We start from the raw sequence: 22,846 nt of genomic DNA, 5'->3' as shown, positions 1-22,846 counted from the left end.
ACCAAACTAAAGTGAAACGTTTAAAAAAATGTAAGAATATTTTTCTTAAAATCTCTCTCTAGGGAACATTGGCCCTTAGTTCCAAAGCTGCTATTAAAGTAATTTTTATCAGGATATTATCCCAGGTTATCTTTATATGGTCAGACTTGAAATAAATTTTACTTTGTTCTTTTTGTTATTATTAAAACAACAGGCAGTACTGGGGTTTTAACTCAGAGCCTTATCCTTTTGCTTGCTAAGCTTTGCTAAGCTGGTGTTCTTCACCTTAAACCGTACTTCCAGACTCATATTTTTATTTTTGAAGTATGAATTGTTGTTGTCTTTTCTGCCTACAATGGCTTCAAACCATATTCTCTTACTCTGAGCTACCTGAGTGGTTAGGATTGCAGGCATGGGCCACCCACACCCAGCTCGAGTATTCTAATTATACAGTATCTGACACTTCCAATCAAGGACTGCAGTTAGATTTGTCTAAACTCATCTACTTTATATAAATACTGCAGAAAGCCATACCCTAATAAAGTTAGTGACATATTAAAAATAGAAAAAAGTCAGTGTCATAATAAAACAAAATAGCAAATTATATGAAAATTTAAAGTATCTGTCACAGATTAAGGCTTAACCAACAAATTTACTTTTTCTATTTGCTATAAGGATTCAGAACATACATAACAGCCAACCTCTGGTTTTTCAAAAACAACTTCCATCATGCTTACAATTGGGACTTAATTTGGGCTGATCCTTTAGGCAACTGGTTCATATAGAGATAAATGTTGATGTTTTGTTTCAAAGTAAGTAGACTAGAAGCTGGTTCTGTACAAAATATTGACTTTTCCATCATAGCAGGATTTTTGCTGTAGAAGAGTAGAAGCTGTCTATAAAAGTACCTAAAAAAGTCATAGTTTTGTTAAATAATATTTATTAAAGGTGTATTTTAGCAAGTATTATATCAACGTATATTATGGGCATTGCTCCTGTCAAAGTTTCTGATATTGATTAAAATGAACACTTAAAATATTCTTAGTTTTAGCTAAGGAAAACTTAAGTTTCCCATGACCTTTTCAATTAGAGTCCCATTTTCCCTATCTAATCTACTTAAAACACCATTCCTTGACTACTATTTCACATTCTGCAGAAGATTTTCTCTACTGATTCTCTATTTGTCCTAAGGTAGTCCAGGTAGTCCGCTCCCCTACTTCAATATGAATGCCCATCAATTTTTTCCACTTATTTCTATTTCCCTTCCCCAAACAAATCACAGCCACTATTTCATTAACTATATAACCAGCAGAAGCAGTAGATACTGCTTCATAGTTGTATTAAAGAAAAATACAGAGCATAGACAGAGCAATATGAGTACTGGAAATCATTTAAACAGTCATCTAGAAGACCGCAACTAAGCAAATCAATGGTAAATATTATACTTTATTCTAAAAAAAAAGATTACTAAGATTACTCCACTTACTCCCTTTAGAAATATTTAGTAAAAAGATAATTGCCAGCATATAACAATACCAAACATACTAAAAACAAAAATAAAAGAGGTAACTCTACAGAGGCCAAGTGTTGTGCCCCAGAGACTCAAGCCTGTTATCGTAGCTACTCAGGAGGCTGAGATCTGAGGATCAAAGCCAGCCTGGGCAGGAAAGTCCACAAAACCCTTATCTCCAATTAACCACCAAAAGACTGTAAGTGGAACTGTGGATCAAGTGGTAGAGCTCTATCTTTGAGCAAAAGAAGTCAGTGACAGTGCCAGGCCCTGAGCTCAAGCATCAGGACCAGCACAAACACCAAAAAGGCATCAGAGGGATTCAGAGGACAGAATGGCAATATCATTATTAATTTCTACAATAAATTTTATTTTAAGATTATAAGGTTTATTTTCTTATATAAAGATAACATTCTGGCACTTTTCAGTTAAAATGTTTGTTTAAAAACCCTACAAAACTATTAACAAAATGAGAATAGAGAGGTTAAAGGAAAACAGATTAATGTGTTAACTGTTCAAGGCAGATGATGGCATTTATTATCTTCTTACTTGTATTTGCAAATTTCCTTAAAAAAACTTGGATAAAAGGAATGCTTAATGGGTTAAGGGACCCCAAAGCTGACAAGATCATTGTTCCACTGTTTATATTTTATTTATTTTGAACTGTGGGCCTGGACACAGTCCCTGAGCTCTTCAGCTCAAGGCTAGTACCCTACCACTTTAAGACAAAGTGCCACTTTCAGTTTTCTGGGTGGTTAATTGAAGAAAAGAGTCTCACGGACTTTCTTGCTCAGGATAGCTTTGTACCACGATCCTCAGATCTCAGCCTCTTGAGTAGCTAGGATTACAAATGTGAGCCACCAGCTCTGGCTCCCACTGTCTATATTTTACATAAAGAAACTTCCAAGGAATAACATTCCTAGCCTCCCTCTCCTATCTGCTATTCATTTTCTCTGTGAGCAGTAAAACCTCGGCAAGTAAATAGACATGGCTCTCCTTAGCCCTTTCTCTCTCATACTGTCAGCCTGGAGGATACCTATGCATTTTCCTTTATGGAAACAATCCACAAACCTCCTTAATGAAAACAATACATGGATCTCATTAATACAACCCTTGGAAAAGCAAGACTAAGTTAGATACAAGTGACATCAAGCTTACTTGGGGAAAATATAAAACTATACTAAAACTTTATATCTACAACTACATCTAAAACTTCAGTCAGTTTAAAAAAAAAGAAGGCATTTTTATCTTTAAATAAACCCGGCAGGTCTTAAATTTTAATTCATAAGACTTAATGGAAGCCACTAAAATCCACATACTGGACATTACAATTGCCATGACAGTGTCTCCACAGGTAATATGAAAATAATCAGATGACTAAATTAAGCTACCTGAATTTATATGCCCTTACTTGTAAGAGACTTCGTGTGCCATTCTACTTATGTTAAACATATATGTCCACATATAATGTCTCCATTTTTTTGTCATTTCCCTGGCTCATCGGTCAGAAAAATACCATTTTAAATAAAGGCCTTTACATGTGCCAACTATGAGCTAAGAGCATCAAGAGTTAAAGGCATTATTAAGTGTTTCTGTCACTTTACCTAAGGAGAGACCTTCTTGCTGTAACAATTGCATGTGTGTCATGTAACACTCTTCCATTTGGCTTAAGGCTCTGGCTGTAATTGTATTCACCTGTGCCGATTGCTACAACCTCATGATGTCCAGCTGTGAAAGAAAAAGGTAACAAGTAACAAGTTATTCTAAACTCCTATGTTCCATCTCTTGACCTCATTTTCAGTTGGGTAAAATTTATTGGCACAAAAATGGAAATGGAAATATAATTCCAGTTTATGCAGGCACAGAAAAAAAAACCTAAATAAATTTCAAGCTGCAGTAGATGCTTTAAAGGAAACATGAATGAAGCTACTAAGAGAAAAATTTGCTTCGTGCAGAACAAGCACTGAATCCTTTTCTAAATAGCTGAAATTTGAGCTACATGTAAGATGAGGTAGAACAGTTCCAGTCAAAAGAAATAACACAATTTTACCATGCAGAAGAAAGACCAATATAACTAACTGCTCCATTGAGTAGTAAGCAAGGAGTGGTGTAGTTGAAGCTACAGAAAGGCAGTGCATATGCTGAAGAGTTTGTTGATTTTAACCAAGAGCTATGAGGAAGCTATGGAAGATAATAAAGTAAAAACCCATGTGAGGTTACATTTCAAGATCGTTCCTTTCCTCAAGTCAAATAAAACAAAAAATATTCTCAAATCATATTCTCTAATGAATGTTTTGTCCAATAATGCAGTAGCAAAAAAAAAGATGTACAGGGGCTGGGAATATGGCCTAGTGGCAAGAGTGCTTGCCTCCTACACATGAAGATCTCGGTTCGATTCCCCAGCACCACATATATGGAAAACGACCAGAAGGGGCGCTGTGGCTCAGGTGGCAGAGTGCTAGCCTTGAGCGGGAAGAAGCCAGGGAGGGTGCTCAGGCCCTGAGTCCAAGGCCCAGGAATGGCCAAAAAAAAAAAAAAGATGTACAATCAGACATAGAAATGAAAGTTCTATGAGATGTCCTCAAACCTATGATTAGGATGTTGTTATTAAAAATGTTTTGGCAAGGATGTGGCTAAAGGGAAGTATGAGACACTACTGGGGAAAAGACAGTACTATTGGTACCCCTGTAGAAAACAGTGTAGTGAAAGTAAAAACCAAACTGCTACATCTAGTAACCCCACTTCTGGGTACCATAAACAAAAGACAAAAAATGAAATTCTTCAAGATGTGAGAATAAACTTCACCGTAAATGGAAGAATCAGGCTGTAGGAAGATAATCTTTCATTATCACAGCAAAGATGATGGATTCAAATATAGGAAATACACAGAGCTAGTGGTGAAGGAGAAAAGAACAGTTGAATTTGAAAGCTTCTTACAGATACAATTAAAAGTTTAGAATACATTTAAAATACATAGATGATCATGTGAGTTGCTCTTGGAATGTTGACTTGATTTCACTCAGGTCTCCCAACCCACATTATAAGTTTGACTGTGCTTCTACTAAAAGATTATTATCATTATGTTCTTTCCAACTAACTTTCAAAAATCACTGTTAATACAGAAATGCTCTTCTCCTAGACAAACTTGAAATAATGCTACTATTCTTATTCATCTCACTTTATCCTCCATTGTTACCTCTACATTATTGTACTTATTTTTTGTCCTTACGTTTGCATATGGGGTCTCGTGCTTATTAAGCAGGCGCGGGCTCAGGCTTTTTTCCCAGTTGTTCTGGACCACATTCTTCCTATTTACATATCCTGCAATGTTGGAACATTAAGGCAAACCACCTAACTCAGCTTATTGAGAAAAATGTTTACTAATATTTTGCAAGAGCCGGCTGTGGCCTGTGGACCCTCCAAATCTATGTACTTTTCAAGGAGCTGGAATTACAAACATAAGCTACCACATCCCAGTGCATCATACAACTTTGTAAAAGTGTTTTCTCCTTTCAGCTCATGTCTGTCTGAACTCCAATGTAGGTAACTCCATCACAACCTCTAAAATTATGATTCTCCAACTCAGTTAATTCCTATAATCTTTTCTAACATTTTTGGATATCAATTATTGCTTAAACACTTATCAACTTACAGAATTTCAACCAGTATGTATCTTATCTTCTCACCTAGGTGATAAAAACTTAAATCAAATATAAAATTATTTTAGTATCATCTATAACTTGTAATTAAGAGATTATTATGAAGCACAATTATCAACCCAGAACATAAAGGATGAAAAGAAATTAAAACAGAATCACAAAGTCCTAAAATGCAGAAGTACATTTACTTGAACATTCTGATTGTTTTGTCTTTGAAAATGCCCCAAATAGGGTAATTTTTATAGCTTTCTTTTCAGTGTGAGAAGGATTAGCTTTGGGGACAGTAGTAGTTCTCACATACCATTAAGATCATTTTTAGAAACATATCTCAAGCATCTGGACTTACCTCTCTCAATTACAAAAGCAGCCAATGAACTGCAACATTTCAAATACTGTGACTGGCTAGAAATTAACTGATTAAATGTTTCTTTAACAATCTGTGAAATCTTTGCATACTGGACATGCCTCCCTTCTAGAAAAGAGAATCAAAAGCAGTATGAATGTGTAAGAACATTGCACTTTTTCTTAAGATTCCTTAGTTTTACAGAAAGCTAGGTAAGTAAAGGACTACATACTACAGGACTAATGATTTATATTTTATTGATCTTACTATAAAAAGATATTCAAAACTCATGAGACAAGGTAATTCTTCGTTGTATAGGACTGTCCCACACATCACAAAATTACCTACATCTCACTGAGTGGCAGTTATACTCCTCAATAATTCTAAAAATCAAAATACCTTGTATCTACTCCAATGAGAATCACACTCAAAGCACTTAAGATTCAATATAGTTCCAATATTTCAATGAAAAACCTTCTTAACCTTGATGGTTAAAAGTAATTCTAAGTAATTAAGATTACTATGCAGTAGTTTGTAAGGAAGAAAACACATCAAGCTACCCAAGAAGATGTGTTATTTTGACTTGAACATGACAAGAGCTTGAGATTCTAGGATAGAGCCCTGGGATGCATATACAGTGGTGTATTCACGGTGAAGATCACTGCTCAAGAGAACAAGAAGATGCAGAATCATACAGTGTTTCTCAGTGTTGCTGTCCATCAGCAGATGGTTCTTGACATTTCACAGTAGATACTAACAGTCTATTAATTTGGTCCACAGTTCAATAGACATTTTCTGAGGTAGAAAGCAATAGTGCTTGCTGTGTAATTAATATCCATTACACATTTTGTTTTGTTTTGGTTTTTGGAGACAAGGTCTTGCTAGGTAGCCCAGACTGGCTGGGAACTTGTTCTGTACCTTAGGTTTCTTTCAACTCCTGGATGCACATTCTGAATTCTGGGATTACAAGCATGTACTACCATGGCTGGCTACTGATTTTAATTTTACAGAAATTATTTTCACCTGCCCAGTAGTTACCTTCTAAAGGCACACAAATACTGAAAGTACAACATTAGCAGTCTTGAGCAACGTTCTGTTAACTGAACATCATTAGCCATTTACATGTCTTGTTTAAACTTGGATTTTTCTTTATTACTATTAGCACTCTGTAGTAAAAAAGTGAGTCATATTATAAAAAAATTGACGAACAGTCACAAAATTAGTCATGAAGTGAAGCCATGATACAAAGTAGAATTAATTGGCTGTTTATCCTAAAAACTCACAGTAATCAACTTCCTTTTCTTTCCTTTATTTTTTTTCAGTACAGGTTTTAAGCTCAAGGTCTCATGCTTGCTAGGTAGGCACTTGACCTATGCCCCCAGTCAATTATATCCTTAAAAAAAAACCAAAAACTGAAATACACTCACAAAATTTCTTCTTTAGATATAAAATCACAATTGCTTAGTTCCATACAGGCATTCTGAGAAATAATCTATAAATATATACATATATCACTAAAAAATAAAATCTGATGCATGCTAAATAAAGCCCACTCTTTGCATTTAGTTGGTGTTAGCAAACGCAGATGCAGATGGGACAAAGGCAACAGTAGACGGGACATGGTTGGGTGGTGAAGTGCTTTCCTAGCACGCACAAGGCCTTGTGTTTGATCCTCAGAACACAAAACAAAGCTCTACAAAAATACACCAACAATTCCCTTAATCTTAAAAGATTACATCAAACAAAATGTTCGGTAAATATCTCTCTTCTTCTCAACATATATATATATATAGAGAGAGAGAGAAAGAATATATATATATAGAATATATATTCAAACAGGTATTCAAACAATCATTATATATATTCAATATATATACTCAATATATATTCAAATAGGTATTCAAACAATCATTATGGATCTCAAATATTTTTCCTCCAAAAGAATAACATTCAGAGCTGGGAACATGGCCTAGTAGCAAGAATGCTTGCCTCAAATACATGAAGCCTTGGGTTCAATTCCTCAGCACCACACACATAGAAGTGGTGCTGTGGCTCAAGTGGCAGAGTGCTAGCCTTGAGCAAAAAGAAGCCAGGGACAGTGAGTGCTCAGGCCCTGAATTCAAGCCTCAGGACCAGCAAACAAAAACAAAAACAAATAAAAAAAGTAGCATTCAGTTCTGATGTTTTCAACATCAGAAAAAAAAGAGTAACGTTCAGCTCTGATGTTTTCTCTTCTGACAAGACTCCTGACCTGAACCTTCCAAACTGGTCTTGACTTTTATGTTTTTAAACTACATATTTTCTCTTCCTCACAAACTCAAGGTAATAGTAAGCTATATTATTTATCAGTCCTTGAGATTCTGCTCCTTTAGCCATTAAAAATGTCCACAGAACTTGAAAGGGAAGACAAGAGCCTCTTCCCATAGTAAGAGATGACTACTGTATAATGATCCCTGATAGCTCTTCTGTTCATCCACTCTTTTGTCAAGTGATGATACCTGTTGGATTTTGACTTCTGAATGTGTTTGTTTTCCCTGGTCTAATCCTTTCATTCCATCCAAATACACAAATGTGCACACACTTTGTCTCAGACAAACCCAGAAGACCAAGGCTGAATGAGCATCAAACTTTTCAAATCTTGGAAAATGAAAGCTCTCTTCCATTTAAAAATATTCTATACAAGTTCAAAATTTGACATGTTTAAATATGTCACAATGTAGAAATTAAACCAAATGCCCTGTTTTTCAGGAGATAATAGGTAAGAGACAATTATCTCCTGAAAAATGAATGTGGTAAGGTGTTACAATATAACGATGCAAGTATGATTTAGTGAGAAGCTACTGAGAGCCAGGAAGGGATCCAAGTATTTCACATGTTTGCATTCCTTTTATCCTCACATAGGTCAATGCAGTAATTACCATGATGGAAATTTTACAAAGGAGCAAGTTAAGGGAAATGAAGCAACTGGCTGTAGATCACAAAACTAGCAACTTAAAGCTGCAGTTTTCTTGAGCTTAAGAATCTAATAATTGCCATTAAAAGAAAGTGAATAGACTATGCAAAGTTTAAGTGTCAAGTGACCATCAAACATTTGTTTTTGTTGTTTTAAGACAAGGTTTCTTATGTACCCCAGGCTGATCTTGAACTTGAAATCCTCCTGGCCTCAGCCTTCCCAGAACTGGGTTAACATGTATGTGCCACTGTAATAAAACCATTGGTTTTCATTAATGATAAAAACCACCACAGCAAAGAATTCCCAAAATAGCATTTATATGAAATTCATGAACTACCTCCTTGTAAGAAAAAAAACTGCTTAATCCATGCTCTCCAATTTTTACTCCCTACTTCTCTCATTACTATAAAATTATGAAACTTTCCTCTTTGTAGACGTTATAAAGGGTTTCAATAAAATGTGCATTTACATTTTTGTGAATATTCCTATTTAGTTATAATTTTAGATGGATTAATCTACAAAAACACTATAAAAGATTTTCCTACCATAATGTACTTTTGAAACATAGGCTGGTTCAGGTGCAACAACAGGTTCTACAGGGATAGGAGGAGGACCTGATAAAGAAAGCAAAAACACAACAAAACATGACACTTCAACGTTCCAAATGGATGGTACTTTAGTACTGTGTAATAATAGTAATCCAAAGTGACTTTTTTTTATTTCTGCCATCCCTGGGTCATCAGCTCAGTTCTAATAAACTTACTGCTATTTTGTTATGTTATGCAAATTAATTCCTGAATTTCTGAAACTTATATTGCTTTACAGCTTGCAGTAGAAATTATGCAATATTCTGAAAAGCACCCAAAACAAAATTCTATTTTACATACTTGGGAATTTTTTCTATTTATAATAATATTGTAAACATTTAGAATATTCTATTAAAAGTAATAAGTTAACAAGATTTTAAGCTAGCACTGGTGGCTCATATTTGCAGTCCAAGACACCAAGAAAAATCTAAGGTCTGAAGATCATGGTTCAAAGCTAGTCAAGGCAAAGAAATCTGTGATGAGACTCTCATCTCCAATTTAACAGCAAAAAGCTTGAAGTGGAGGTGTAACTCTTGTGGTAACATGCCAGCATTGAGCAAAAAGCCAAACGACAGAGTAAGGACCCCCGAGTCCAAGCCCCATTTAATCCTTCATACACTTTAGTACCTACAACAGTGCCTGCAACACAGCCCATCTTCAAAACAGAAGTTTACTCTTTTGCCGCATATTATGATTGAAAGAAAACTAGGGAAAAGCCCAGGCTGTTTTCAAGAATACTACATCCAAAGTTTTCTATGCTTTTAGTCCCATTTCCTGAAACATCTAACACAATCTCCAAAGGTAAGCAATACAGGAAAAATAAGAACATGACATTAAACCAAAGGAACAAAATTTTTAAAAATCAAGGAAGTTTAAGTGGAAAGGCTCTCAAAAGTAAGTTACTAACTAAAGGGTTTTCACTAAATAGTGGTTGTCAGGCATAAAAAGAAGAGGGAAATGGAGAGCTGTTTGATAGAAAGCTACAGATCTACAATGTGAACAAGTTCTAAAAATGGGTTGCACAACAGCGTAAATAAACACCATTGAACTGTACAGTTAAAAATAAGAAAGTTTTATCACTTTTTAAACCACAGCTAGGATTTTTTGAAAAGTGTTAATTCATGCTGAGTGCTGGTGGTTCAGCATGCATGAGACTTGCAGAAATCTCCACAATACTCCCTAATCAATTAAGCAGCAAAAAAAAAAAAAAAAAAAAAAAAGCTGGGCTTGAGCCATGCACAAGAAAGCACAAGGCTCTGTGTTCAAACACTAGTACTAGCACAAAATAAATTTTAGAGTTAGAGGCATGAGCCATCAATAAACTAAAGTTAAAACTAGATTTTTTTATTGTTTTACCAAAATACTAAATATTAGAGTATTTCAAAACAACATATCATTAATCACATTCTAGCTAAATTTTTTTGTAGTTAATAAAAACTATACTTAAAGCTGGGCACGGGTGGATCATGCCTGTAACCCTAGCCATTCAGGAAGCTGAGATCTGAGGATCAGAGTTCAAAGCCAAACTGGATAGGAAAGCCCATGAGACTCATCTCCAATTAAGCCGCAAAAATCTTGAAGTGAAGCTATGGATCAAGTGGTAAAGTGCTAGCCTTGAGCACAAAAGCTCAAAGACAGTGCCTAATATCTGAGTGCAAGCTCCAGGACCAGCACTGAAAAAATAACCCCAAATACCAAAAAACAAACACAGCTGACTGAAAAACTATCTGTGGTAAAGCACTTACATAGCATAAGCAAGGCCATAGGCTTGATTCACAAGTACTCCAAAGAAAGCAGTGAATTTAGTAGTCTGAAAAGATAGTTATTTTTTATTTCCATACATGCATATAATGTACTTTGATCAAATTCATCCCATTAAGTTTTTAAAGTTTATCTAATGACAGTAGTGGGGCTTGAACTGAGAACCAGGGCACAGTCCTCCCCTCAGCTTTTTTGTTCAAACTGTTGGCACTTTCACTTGAGCTATATATCCACTTCTAGCTTTTTGCTGATTAACTGGAAGGAAGAGTCACAAAGACTTTTCTTCCTGTGCTGGCTTTAAACATGATCCTTAGATCTCAGCCTCCTGAGTAGCTAGGATTACAGATAAGAGCCACTAATGCTCAGCTCAATTTCTGCATTGTAAACAAGAATAGAAAAATACTAGAAAAACAGAAAAGGCTAATTGATAGCAAAGAGAAGAAATACTCAACTTTTTTGTGTCCTTTCTCAAAAATAATTGTTTAACTTAGCTGAAACAAAGAAGAAACTGTATCACATATAGGTTAAAAGATTATCTCACTATATTATTTCCAGGCCTTGGACCAAACAATATTATATTAAACTTTTGTGTGTGTGTGTGCGCACACGCGTGCCAATCCTGAGGCCCTAACTCCCAGCCTGGTAGTACAGTATGGCATTTTGCTTATGTGTGGCACTCTACCACTTGAGCTACATTTCCAGTCTAGCTTTTTTTGGCTGGTTAATTGGAGAAAGGAGCTCACCAACTTTTCTGCCATGGCTGGCTTTGAATCTCTCTTATAAGATCTCAGTCTCTTGAGTAGCTAAGATTACAGGTATGGGCCAACAGCACCCGTCTTATTCACAAATTTTTACGTGTGCTTAAAACACTATTGGTAATTTTTGAGAAAATAATAAACATAAAGGAGTTAGCATCAAAGAAGAGTAAATGTGACCTTATCTTTCACAATGAAAGGAAACTATAGATGGTTACAGAAAGTAAAAACTACAGAACATTAAGCAAAATATGTACTAGCTATATTTACATAAACATTTTTACAGCTTTAGAATAAAAGCAGTTGTTATAAGAAGCCAATCATTTTTAGGAAAGGAACAAAAAGGCACAATACCTATGTGCCTCTCATCACACAGAATAACATCTATTGAAATGAACTCCAGGTAATGGAAACAAGAGGTACTTTCTTGCTTGCTGTTTTCTTTTTGCTTTGTCTAAATGTCTTTGGGAGTGTATGGAGAGGCACAGAAATGGGAGGGACAAAGGGTAAATAAATGCAGCAATGGTACTCACTGGACACCATCTTGAAAATGAACTATAGAACTTGTGGGTGGGATGGGAGGGAAAAACAGAGCAAGGGAAAGGATAACATTGTCCAAAATGAAGTGTTTCTGTTTAATAATGTTTTTTTAAATAAAAAAGAAACCAATTGAAAATATGCTCTTCTCATAATTTTTAGGAGATTCTGTAGATATTTTAAAATTTGATTTCAATCAAGTATTTTAGTTCTTAAAGAGTAGAGAGAATGTCATTTAATCCTAGATACACTTTAGTAGCTACAACAGCTCCTGGAACATAGCCCATCTTCAAAACAGAAGTTTACTTTTTTGCCACATATTATGATTGGAAGGAAACTGGGAAAATATTAGTGAAGGCAAAGTATATTCAGGTGGGTTGTAAGCAGACATGGTAATCACATACAAAGTATTCCTTATTAACAAACTTAAAGGACTATCACTATTATTTATCATAGGTCCTACATTTAACATTAACTTGTTAAATTCTGTGGACAGAATAAAAAGTATTATTAATAAAAATCCAAGTCTTTAGTCATTAAGCTGTAGGTGAGCAATATTTATCTGCAATATAATACAATGCTGAATAAGAAAAATCTAAAAGGTGGCAAATATAGCTAAATTATTAGATGATAAAGTCAGGACTCCAAATTGTGAAAATTAATTTCAAATTAGAAAGTTGAGTTTTTTATGGTTATAATAATTACTTTTTAAATATTTTGAAAAGAAAACAAAAATCTGTATGACACTAAATAAGCAAAGAAATTATGTAATCTGACATATATCAGATGATTATAATACAAACATTAAATTCTAATTAAAATATTCTTTATATGAAAATGTAACCTTGTCTTATACCTAACAGAAGATTTTTGAAAAAATGGGATAAACACAAAAAGTAACTAGGAGTAACATTGTTAAGTATTAAAAATAAAGATAGAAAACACATACAAATACATGAATAAAACAAGTAATTTTATGTTAAGATTTTTTTTAGTTAAAAAGGTACATAACAAAAGTAAAATGTTTGTACCAATGTACAATGTAGAAAATCAATCAATCTTCCTGATGTTCTTATAAGAATTTATCAAAATCATATATGGCCTAAAATGTTAATAAATCAAAAATATAGTGTGCAGGAAATGTTATAAAAACAATACTTATCAAAATATGACACATTGAAAAAAGAAGAAAGACTACATATGTCAAAGCTTATGCAACTTTGAACTGCTTTAAGCAGAATTCAACTCAGCAAAAAATCCCGACCTTAAATATTATCAAACAAAAAAGCAGCTACTAGATTAAAAAAGGCAAAAATTCACAGTAATGTGATCTTAAGAAGAATGAGTTTATAGTCACCACTTACTATCAAATCTAAACATTTTTCTTTCTTTCTTTTTTGCCAGTCCTGGGGCTTGAACTCAAGGCCTGAGCACTGTCCCTGGCTTCTTTTGGCTCAAGGCTAACACTCTACCACTTGAGCTATAGCACCACTTCTGGCTATTACCTATATATGTTGTACCGAGGAATCGAACCCAGGGCTTCATGTATACTAGGCAAGCACTCTTGCCACTAGGCCATATTTCCAGCCCACATTTTTCTTTTTAACTGCCTCATTTGGTAGAAAACCAAAACATAATCTAACATCGATAGTGGCAAAAACATGTTAACATAATCTTCAAATTAAATGACATTTAATAATCAAATGAAAGCCATAGAATGTAATTGCTATCACTGTTGCAACCATGCAAGTGAAAAAGTTCTAGAGGGCAAAATCGTCTTCCCAGGTTTGTGTTAAATTCAGCAGTCTAATTCTTTTTTTTGGGCCAGTCCTGGGGCTTGGACTCAGGGCCTGAGCACTGTCCCTTGCTTCTTTTTGCTCAAGGCTAGCACTCTGCCACTTGAGCCACAGCGCCACTTCTGGCCGTTTTCTGTATATGTGGTGCTGGGGAATTGAACCCAGGGCCTCATGTGTAGGAGGCAAGCACTCTTGCCACTAGGCCATATCCCCAGCCCCTCAGCAGTCTAATTCTTAAGGTTTCATCCTTAATCTACTTGCTGTAACCTTTCTCTGACCATTTTCTCAAGCAACTGCTATTTACTAAAGCCAGCTCAGACAAACTGCACAAATATTACATTAAAATCTATTACTATATGAAAGGGTTACACACACAGTATGAATTCAATAAGCTACAATAAAAAAACAACACCCAAATTAACAGGACGTGGCCCCATTAATAGGTTATAAGTCAATGTAGCAGTATGATTGTATCTTTTGGTGTTGAAATATGCAACAGCATTTTAACTACCATTAAATATGCCAGCAAACAGAAACTTATTCAAATCCTGTAACTTATCTTGTAGGTGCTAAGTAAAGTGATTATCATAAATCTATGATTCTTTCTGGAAAAATGACAGTTTTTTCAGATACTTTATAATCAAGAATATTTTACCTGATGGTTCTACTACTCTTGGCTCAGGTTCATCCAACTGTAGAAGCTCATCAAGAGCTAATTTTGCTGCATTGGATCTCGACTCCTTCTTATTTTGTCCCAGTCCAGTCTTGTATTGAATACCATCCACCACAGCACAAAAAGCAAAATACGGTCCCATAACATTACCTTGAAAAAGAACTTAGAATGACTGATGCAATAATTCTCTCTCTCCCTCCCTCCCCCCACCTCCCTCTGTGTGTGTAATATATTGTTTTCAATTTTTTTGTGTGTGCCAGTTCTGGGGCTTGAACTCTGGTTCTGTCCCTGAGCTCTTTTGCTCAAGATTAGTGTGGCTCTACCATTTATACCACAGCCCTACTTCAGGCTTTTGGGCAGTTAATTGGAGATAAGAGTCTCATAGATTTTCCTGCCCAGGCTGGCTTCAAACTGCCCTCCTGAATTCTCAGCCTCTGGAGTAGCTAGGATTACAAGTGTGAGCCAGAGTATATTCCTAGAAATCACGTCTGTATCTGGAAAAACATTTCAGTATAAAGCCTGGAAAATTGTTTAGCCTAAAATACCAACCAAAGAGAAGCTATCTTGTCAATCTGAGTGATACACAAGGACTGAAATAAAAGTATAATCATAAGAAAAACAAACTAAATCATCAGTCTTTCTGTAGGGCTAGTAAAGATTAAAACTACACCCAAATGATCCCTTGAACTAGTTCTGAGCATTTCAACAGCTAGACTGTCTATAGAATCAATTGAGATAAAAACCTAACTTCAATAAACAGGTCACATGTGGGCAAGTTATGTTCAACAATAGCATCAACTATCTACTAAACGAACAATGAGAGTAAAATGTAGACTTCTGGGAACATCTCTCTCCTCTTCAAAAGCCTCACTGCAAGAGAGTGTAATTCTAGCTTCTCAGGAGGCTGAAGCTTATTGGGTCAAAGTTTCAAGCCAGAGCAGACAAGTCTTTGAGACTCTGTCTCCAATTAATGCGCAAAAATGTTGGGCTGAAGGCATGTCTCAAGTGGTAGTGCACTAGCTATGAACCAGAAAGCCAAGCAAGAGCACCCCAAAGTTCAAACCCCAGTACCAAGTCAGAAAAAGGAAAAAACTTAAAAGATATACTTCATTACAAATAAGTGGAACTTCTTGCATCCTTAGATGACCATAATACTCTTACCAGCTCCAGAACATAAGCACCACCAAAGTAAGCAAGTCGGACAAAGGAGCCCACAAGAAAAACTAAAATACAAAAGGCTATCCTAAAGAATTAAAGAGAATGTTCAGTCCAAATGTCCAGGAGATTTACTTTTATAGTTACTTATTTACTAGATGAGACCTGAAATCATCTCCTAAATTCATAGTTCCCAGACATTTTCAAGCTTTACTCGGTGCTATTTAGCTTAATCTGTTTGGTTATGGATGGTTAGTTACAACATCTCGGCACTTAAGCCCCAGTACCTTAGCTCTTCAGATTCATAATCACATTGTACCTGTCAGGAATTCCTGACAGCATCCTCCCATTCCCAATTCCCCAATTCCTTCCTTCATAATCACCTGTGTCCCAATACAAATTTACTGAGCCAAAGAACAATGCGTACTCAACAAGTAACCCAAATGATTCTCATGTAGAGGGGACTACACATGGATTTGTTAATAAATGTCCTGTTGAGCTGAGCTTTAAGCTTCCTAACCCACACATTAATGTGGATGGAGATCACTGCCAGCACTTCTCTAAAATACTGTCAACATAGTGGTCTCAATAGTGTAGTTAATACTTTGAAATACTTTGAATATAAAATGAACACCATTAACAATGAATGGGATTATGCTTTTGAGTAGTTTTCCTGACAGTTTTTTTCTAGTCATTTTCCCTCTGTCCCTAACCCTACCCCTCACTCTCCCTCTCTTTTCCTGTGACCAAGAACTCACATTTTTCAGTGGTGATCTAAATATAATGCAGGAAAACTACTGACTTAAACAGAGATTAAGCCACTGTTTGCATTACATTATAAAAAGACCACTTTCTATGCTTCCAGATAGATTAAAATTTTATGCCATTGTGACAATCTTCACTAAAATTTCAATAGCTTTAAATTCTTTCACAAAGATACCAGATTTGAGATTCATAATGGCTAGTGACATGAAAATTTTAAAAAGCTAGTTTACCTGTGTGGTGTATACAGGTAAGTAACTACAAGGTAGGATTCTTCAGGTGGGAAGTTTAAAGGAGAATAACAGTTTGCAGACAAAGTAAATTTGCTTTACCAATAAAATGCTTGAGTTTCAGTGGCTAAATTTGGCCATATTTTTTTTTCCTTTTGATAGAATTATTTTCATTAGTACAAATCCTTATCATTATTAGGAAAGTTTTTTGTTGTTGTTGTTTTTGCCAGTCCTGGGGCTTGAATTCAGGGTCTAGGCACTGTCCCTGAGCCTCTTTATACTCAAGGCTAGTTCTATTTTATACCACTTGAGCTACACTGCCACTTCCAGCCTTTTGGGTACTTTATTAGATATAAGAGTCTCTCCCACTTTTCTGCCTGGGCTGGCCTCAAACTACTATCCTCAGATCTCAGTCTCCTAAGTAACTAGTATTATATGCGTGAGCCACCCATGCAAAGAAGAATATACACCACAAAATAATCCTTGGGTCTGACTTAAGTTCATCTAGTCACACACAAAAAAATTACAACTATTTTTGTATATTTGAATTATGCACATGTTATCTTTTATGCTAAAGCACAAAACAAAGTTTCTTATGTATATTTGTCAAAGTATACTAGGAGTTATTTAGCACAGTATGTAGTGAGCATGTATACCACCACCAAATATTCTGTTTGTGATGGAAAAAGGTTTTCCTATACTGGGATGACCAAACATAACTGAGACTTGCCTGTAGTTACAGTTTCCTTAAGGTCAAGCTGAACTCGCTGCATTTGGGCAAACTGGTGCAAGGCTGACACAGGGTTTATCTCTCCACGTTTGTATTTCACTATAAATTCTTTAGGTATTTTTTTTGGAGGAAGGACAGGACTTGAAACAGATGAAAGACCTTTGGAAAGCAATGGCTCTGGAAAATTGCCTAAAAACAAATGTTCACATTGGTCAGTTAGGTTTATTTTTATTTTATTTTTGGCCAGTCCTGGGGCTTTGACTCAGGGCCTGAGCACTGTCCCTGGCTTCTGCCACTTGAGCCACAGTGCTACTTCTGGGCATTTTCTGTATATGTGGTGCTGGGGAATTGAACCCAGGGCCTCATGTATATGAGGCAAGCACTCTTGCTACTAGGCCATATCCCCAGCCCGGTCAGTTATGTTTAAAAAATTAGTGAAAGCACTAAATCCTCTTTGAAAATTAAAGATATGCTTAGTGATATATTTTTCATTAGGTTTTGTTTCTACTAAAGAGTTTTGGTACATGTGACAAGTGCAATCTGTTACTTCATCATATCGTTTGGAATACTAAGTTTCTACTAATGAATTCTGGTACATGTGACAAGCACAATCTGATATTTTTTGTGTCCTTTAGAATGCTAAGACTGGCTTTACAGAGAAGTGATATTACTATGGTATCCTAAATGGTATCTAAGAACCATGGAATCTTAGCTATGTCAAGGTCATCAGAGGGTGTGTCATTTTTTGCAAATGATGTCACTGAGGCCGCAAGTGGAGAAAACCAAGACACAAATGTCTGTTGGACCTACACCTCAGTTTCTTCCTCCCCAAACCACTGTTTTACACTGCCTACTGATCTCGTGAAACACACATTACTTCGTTTCAATTCAATTCAGTTCAGTTTTCTCAAAGTATATGTCTGTCCCTACTTGCTAGTGCTTATTAAGAAGAATCCAAACCGGCCTCCAAGTCTCATCCTTTCCCCTGCAGCCTCAATCTCACAGAAGGCAAAGCCGCCTCTCACAGGGGAAGGTGTGACAATCAAGCCTGTAACATGAAAATAAAGGGGGTGGGGGAAGAAGAAACTCCCCAGGCTTCCGCTGCCCGCCCCCCTCTCCAGGAGGTGAGAAGTTTGGAACCAAGGGTTCTCAGGAGGAAACTGAGGGACTTCAGACGAGGCCCAGGGGAGTCATACCCGTCACTTGCGTGACCTTGGACGCCATGCTCGACAGGCTGCTGCTTTCGGAGGGACATCCGGCGGGCGGGGGGGCCGTCGGGGCTGCTGGCTGGACTGGCAGATTCTTCTTCAGCATCTGGGCAAAGCTGGGGACCCTGGGGCGCTGGAACCAGTCCCCGTCGCCCGACATTTTCTCGTCTACACATCCATCACGGTGCAGTTGGCAGGAAACGGACATAAAAGGCCAGATGAAGAAGAATCGGGGAGGGCGGGGGACTCCAACACGCCTTCCACACAGCGGCCGCCCCCCCGCGTCCCCACCAACGCCTCTCCCGCTCACTCAGGTAACCTCAGTCCCGGCCGTCCACGCAACGCAAGGTGGGGGGGGGGCGGGAGGAGGGCGCGGAAGCAAAGTCCGGAAGATTCGAGAAAACGCCAAAGCCATGGCCGTCCCGCCGCCCCTTCCCCCTCCCCCTCCCCCCGCGACCCTCACCCCCGAGGTTGTCCTCGTCGTCGTCCTCCCGGCTGGACACCACTGCCGACAAGGGGGTGGCCAGGGGCAGGCCGAGCCGCAGGCCCGGCGCGGGAGCGCGCCGGCTGCCGCCTGCCGCCGCCATGGCTTACTCCGCCGGGCTTCGCCCTCTGGCCTCGGGCTGCCGCGTGCCCGGCCTGCCACGCGCCGGCTCTGACGACCACGCCCTACACCGCACACCGCGAGCCGGAGGGCCCCGCCCACCGCCCAGACACGTGACCCGGCCTCGGCCAATCATCAGTGGCATCCTACGTTGGGCGGTGAGGGGGCGGGGCGCGCACGCACGTGCGTCTCTCCTCCCCTTCCCCGCGCTGACGTCACTCCCCGCGCTCCGGCGCCTGGTTCCGGTTGGGCCTCCTGCCACCACCGCCATGTTCATGCTCACCATCGTGGCCGTCATGGCCGTCGTGGCCGTCGTCGTGGTCGCCTCGCGCATCCCGCCGGCCTCACGCACCTCGCTCCGCAGGCGGGGATGCCCACACAGCTCTCGTCTGTCACCAGGGCGTCCTTGGCCCCGGGCGCCAGGGGCGAGGACTCGAACCCAGGGCCTCACCGGGAGAGTAAGTACAATACTTCAAGGAGCAACCTCGGTAGTGTTCCCTCCCTCTCACACAAAAGCTCGAGGCACGTGGACGTTGTTTGCTAAAGGTCTCATAGGGTTCAGCGGTGATCCATGTGGGCCTGAGTCTTCATCCTGTCATCCTAGCTACTCGGGAGGCTGAGATCTGAGGATCGCGGTTCGAAGCCAGCCTGGGCGGGAAAGTCGGTGAGACTCTCATCTCCAATCAACCACCAGAAAACTGGGAGTGCCAGTGTGGCTCAAGCGGTGGAGGGCTAGCTATGAGCTGAGGTGCCCAGCAACAGCACCCGGGTGCCCAGTTCCAGCCCCACAACCAACAAGAAGAAATCATATTTACCTTTTCAAAAGATCCATCTTTTGCTTCATTACTGCTCTCTTACTTCTTTGCATTTGTTAGTTTGGAGTTTGACCTGTGCTTCTTTACCCTCCTCCAGGAAATGGAAGTACATTAAGCTTTCAGTGCAGAGATCTGCTTCGCTTTTTTTATATAGGCTCATAGCTTGATGTTTTTCTCTTAGCACTTCCCTTTTCTGTCTCCTAAAGGTTGTGGTAGGCTTTGCCTTCATTTTCATTAATTCCACTGATTTATTTACCCTCTTTACTTCTTTAATGATTGTCATTCAATGACGTATCTGTTCAATCTGTTCAATCTCCATGTGTGGGAATAATTTCTATAGGTCCTTTTTTTTTTCCTTTGAATTCTACTCTAGCTCCATTATAGTTTGACAGAATATAAGAGTATTTTTGATTTTCTTATGCTGCCAAGATTTATTTTAAGTCCTAAAATACCTGTTTGGAAAAAGTTCCATAGGCTGTTTAGAAAACTTTGTATTATGGTAGCTACTAGATGATATGCTCAGCGGATGTTAAATCCATTTGGTCTATGTTGTCATTTAGTTTTGAGGGTTTTTGTTTGGATGATCTATTGGTGAGTGTAGAACTGAAGTCTTTTACTGTTTTTACTGATGTCTTTCAGCATTTTGTAAATGTAGAAGCATTTGTTTGATGTGGTGTACACTGGTATTTGGTGCCTATGTTAACAACTGTTATTTCTTCTTGATGGATTGTTCCTTTTATTAATATGAAATGACTTTCTTCGTATCTTCTAAGTGTAACGTTTGTTTCATGTAATAGAAATATAGTTAATCCTACCTTCTTTGGTTGTACCCTTTGCTTGGAAAACTTTTCCATCCATCTACCCTCATCCTGTATGTGAACGAGATGTGTTTCTTACGGGCAACAAATGGTTGGGTCTTGCTTTTTAATCATACTTGCTATTTTATTTTTGATTAGCGATAGATGACTTTGCTCATAGCTGTAGTTTAAATGTAATAACTCGCATTACTGATCGGCATGATTTGTCAGGCAAATTTTGAAAATTTTGTTGTTTTTTTGTTTTCCTTCTTGTTCTTTCTTTCAACCCGTTTCCCATCGTGAGGGAACTCTGAATGTCTTTACAGCTCCTAGCAACGTCATCACACTCTTCTATCTCACTAACCACTGGAGTACAGGAACATTCATCACACCTAAGTGTAGAACTCTGGACAGTGATCCTCAACACTGGGAAACAAATGGGCCAAGGTCATCATTTTTTCAAAAGTCATTCTTCAAACACATATATCTGGAAGCCCAAGTTCCTTAGCTTTTCTTTCAAAACAGCAACAATAATGGTCTGCCCAGCACTTGGTAGTGGACCTTTTTTTTTTTTCTTAAAACACCATTATGTATAGCACTCATTTTGTATAGCAAAATTTTTTTTTGCAACCTGGTTCTTATTATTTTTGAATTGGCATTGAGTTCAGGAGACCAGATTTTTGGTATAAAGACTACTCAGATTCAGTGTTAATAATGATAGGCTATATTTTATTTTGTTTTTATGATGCTTCTTTCCTATTCCTCTTCTGCCAATCCATTCATTTAGGTTTTTGTTTGGTTTTGTGTTTTTTTTTAATATGGACTAAGACAAGAGCCCTGAATAGCAAAAACAATCCTTAGCAGAACAGTGCTAGAAGAATAACAATGCCAAACTTCAAACTCTTTTAAAGCCATAGTTATAAAAACAGCTTGGTAGTGGCACATGAACAGGCCCAAGAACCAATGGAATAGGATTGAAGACCTAGAAATGAGCCCATATACCTGTGGCCACCTAGTCTTTGATAAAGAAACCAAAAAAATAGGATTGAAGAAAGACAGCCTCTTCAGCAAATGGTACTGGCAGAATTTGCTATACATGTGTAGAAAATTGAAGTTGCACTCTTATACATCAACCTGCATCAGAATCAACCCCAAATGGATCCAAGACTTCAGGCATCCTGAACATTTTACAGTAAAGAATAGGGGAAACACTAGGGCTTCTTGGCACAGGTTGAAACTTTCTAAATAAAGATCCAGAAACACAACAAACCAAAGAAAGGTTGGATAAATGAGATTGCATTAAACTGCAGAAGGACAAGAATGGGAAAGGATGGCAAAGGAGATAGAGAAAGCCCACAGATCGGGAGAAGATCTTCACAAGTTATACAACAGACAAGGACCTCATATCTGAAATACAGAGCTAAAAAGTTAACATCCCTCCCCAATCAGAAATTCTCAAACAACACCCCATTAGTAAGTGGACTTCTCTCAAGAGGAAATAAGAATGGCCAATAGACAAATGTTTAACATCTCTAGCCATTAAAGAAGTGCAAATGAAAATAACTGAGATTCCACCTCACCCCAGTCAGAATGTCCATTATCAAGAAAAATAATAATAGCAGATGCTGGCAGGGATGTGACTAAAAGGGAACACTATATAAAATACTGTTGGTGGGAATGGAAACTTATTCAACCACTCTGGAAAACAGTATGGAGGTTCCTCAAAAGACTAAACAGTGACCCAGCAATCCCACTCCTTGGCATTTACCCAAGTGATGACAAGGCCACATCAAAGCTAGCAGCACAACCATGTTCATTGCAGCAATATTTACCACAGCCAAGAGGTGGAAGAGATGCCCCTCAGCAGATGAATGGATCAAGAAAATGTGGTACACAATGGAATTCCATGATTCCAACAGAAAGAATGACATTGTCCCATTCATAAGGAAATGGAGAGCCTTGGAACAAATCATATTAGGTAAGCCAGACCCA

At 37.9% G+C, this 22,846-nt stretch overlaps 1 protein-coding gene across 1 annotated transcript in view; it reads right to left on the bottom strand.

Annotated features, from left to right (window-relative positions):
- Adad1 (adenosine deaminase domain containing 1) overlaps positions 1–19,225 on the bottom strand; it is a 31,557-nt gene extending 12,332 nt beyond the window's left edge. The window contains exons 1-8 of the mRNA XM_048333565.1: positions 19,102–19,225; positions 18,627–18,806; positions 17,431–17,619; positions 14,536–14,703; positions 8,990–9,058; positions 5,495–5,620; positions 3,094–3,217; positions 717–887 (exon numbers count right to left, since the gene is read on the bottom strand). Of these exons, the coding sequence (XP_048189522.1) occupies positions 717–887; positions 3,094–3,217; positions 5,495–5,620; positions 8,990–9,058; positions 14,536–14,703; positions 17,431–17,619; positions 18,627–18,806; positions 19,102–19,225 (1,151 nt within the window). The remainder of the gene's footprint in view (positions 1–716; positions 888–3,093; positions 3,218–5,494; positions 5,621–8,989; positions 9,059–14,535; positions 14,704–17,430; positions 17,620–18,626; positions 18,807–19,101) is intronic.
- Positions 19,226–22,846: the final 3,621 nt, after the last annotated feature.

The sequence above is a fragment of the Perognathus longimembris genome, chromosome 24 (genome assembly GCF_023159225.1).
Source record: "Perognathus longimembris pacificus isolate PPM17 chromosome 24, ASM2315922v1, whole genome shotgun sequence".
NCBI lineage: Eukaryota > Metazoa > Chordata > Mammalia > Rodentia > Heteromyidae > Perognathus > Perognathus longimembris.
Note: the sequence above shows the minus strand (reverse complement) of the source record. Positions and strands in the feature narration are given on the sequence as shown.